The sequence below is a fragment of the Borostomias antarcticus genome (genome assembly GCF_949987555.1).
Source record: "Borostomias antarcticus genome assembly, chromosome: 5".
Taxonomy (NCBI): domain Eukaryota; kingdom Metazoa; phylum Chordata; class Actinopteri; order Stomiiformes; family Stomiidae; genus Borostomias; species Borostomias antarcticus.
In genome coordinates, this window is record NC_140238.1 from 33588216 (window position 1) to 33589605 (window position 1390).

At 46.6% G+C, this 1390-nt stretch overlaps 1 protein-coding gene across 1 annotated transcript; it reads left to right on the top strand.

Moving 5' to 3' along the window:
- Window positions 1-500: 500 nt before the first annotated feature.
- On the top strand, window positions 501-1179 carry LOC311309818 (uncharacterized protein; the record flags this gene model as incomplete). The annotated part of the gene is made up of 3 exons (XM_084439140.1): window positions 501-663; window positions 880-1061; window positions 1153-1179. 3 exons carry the CDS (start codon window positions 501-503, stop codon window positions 1177-1179), a joined length of 372 nt encoding a protein of 123 aa, XP_084295266.1.
- Window positions 1180-1390: the final 211 nt, after the last annotated feature.

Genomic DNA, 1390 nt, shown 5'->3' on the forward strand with positions numbered 1-1390 from the left:
CCTGGTTCTGGTCTGGTAGCCTGGTCCTGGTCCAGCCTGGTCCTGGTCTGGTAGCCTGGTCCTGGTCTGGTAGCCTGGTCCTGGTCTGGTAGCCTGGTTCTGGTCTGGTAGCCTGTGCCCACGACATCAGGACAACAGAGTCGCTGCCCATCTTTTGCCGCAGGCTCAAAACTCATCTCTTCAAGAAGTACTACCACGATCCTCCCTCACCTATTGTATTTAGTGTTGTTTTTAGTTTGCTATTCTTGTACTTTGCCTTAAGCACAAGATTATGCTCTTAGTCACTTGTTTTAGAAAGGATATGCACTTGTGAGTTCTGGCAAGTAGTACACTGGCTTTTCCTACGTTAAATGCCAAGTCGCTTTGGATAAAAGCTTCAGCTAAATGACTGTAATGTAATGTGATTTAAGTTAAATACTATGCAAGGATTATGATCATTCTTGGAGTTTGTTATCTACAAATTACAGACTAACTGCAGACTAATAACCCTTTTCTCTACAATGACCTCTTTAGGTACAAATGCTGACTGTCCTCTTGAGTTCAGCCCCCCCAGAGTGGTGGTGAGATACGGAGGGTCGGTCTCAGTCAACTGCATCACATCAACCACAGATCATGAGGGTTTGGGCTGGGAGGCCACCGTAGGAGGCACAGGGATAGTGGAAGGTGTTTCCTATCTCACGTGGACTCAGAAGAACATTGACGATTGGAATATAGAGCCTAAATGCTTCCTTAATAGAGAGGAGGGGCAGTGCAAGAAAAACCTCCCTCTTGTTCTATATAGTAAGTAATGCTTTTCACACACTTCTTGGCTCACGCACACTTTCTAAACATACACTTTATACAACTGTTTTTCACCTAATGTGACTGTTTTATGTGTAGAGCCTCCAGACAGCGTGTCCATGTCTCCTCTGGACCACACTGGTCCGATGGTGGAGGGGACAGAGTATCAGCTGTCATGTGACGTCCTCAACGTTGCTCCTGTCCAGAGTCTCACTGTGACCTGGTACAAAGGAAACGACATCATGATGACCACCTCTTCTGATAGACGGATAAAGACACCAGTGAATGAGTCATCTGTCCTCACCATCACCCCCAGTAGACATGATGATGGAGCACAGTACAGATGTGAGGCACAACTGGACCTGGGACCAGACGGACCACAACTCCCTCCTACTGTGACAGAACCTTTTGAGTTGTTGGTGGTCTGTGAGTATCGCATAAGTGAATTTCCCTTTGGGGATTAATAAAGTTCCTACCTACATACCTACCTACCTACCTACCTACATGCCTACCTACCTACCTACATGACTACCTACCTACCTACCTACCTACCTACCTACCTACCTACATGCCTACCTACCTACCTACATGCCTACCTACCTACCTACCT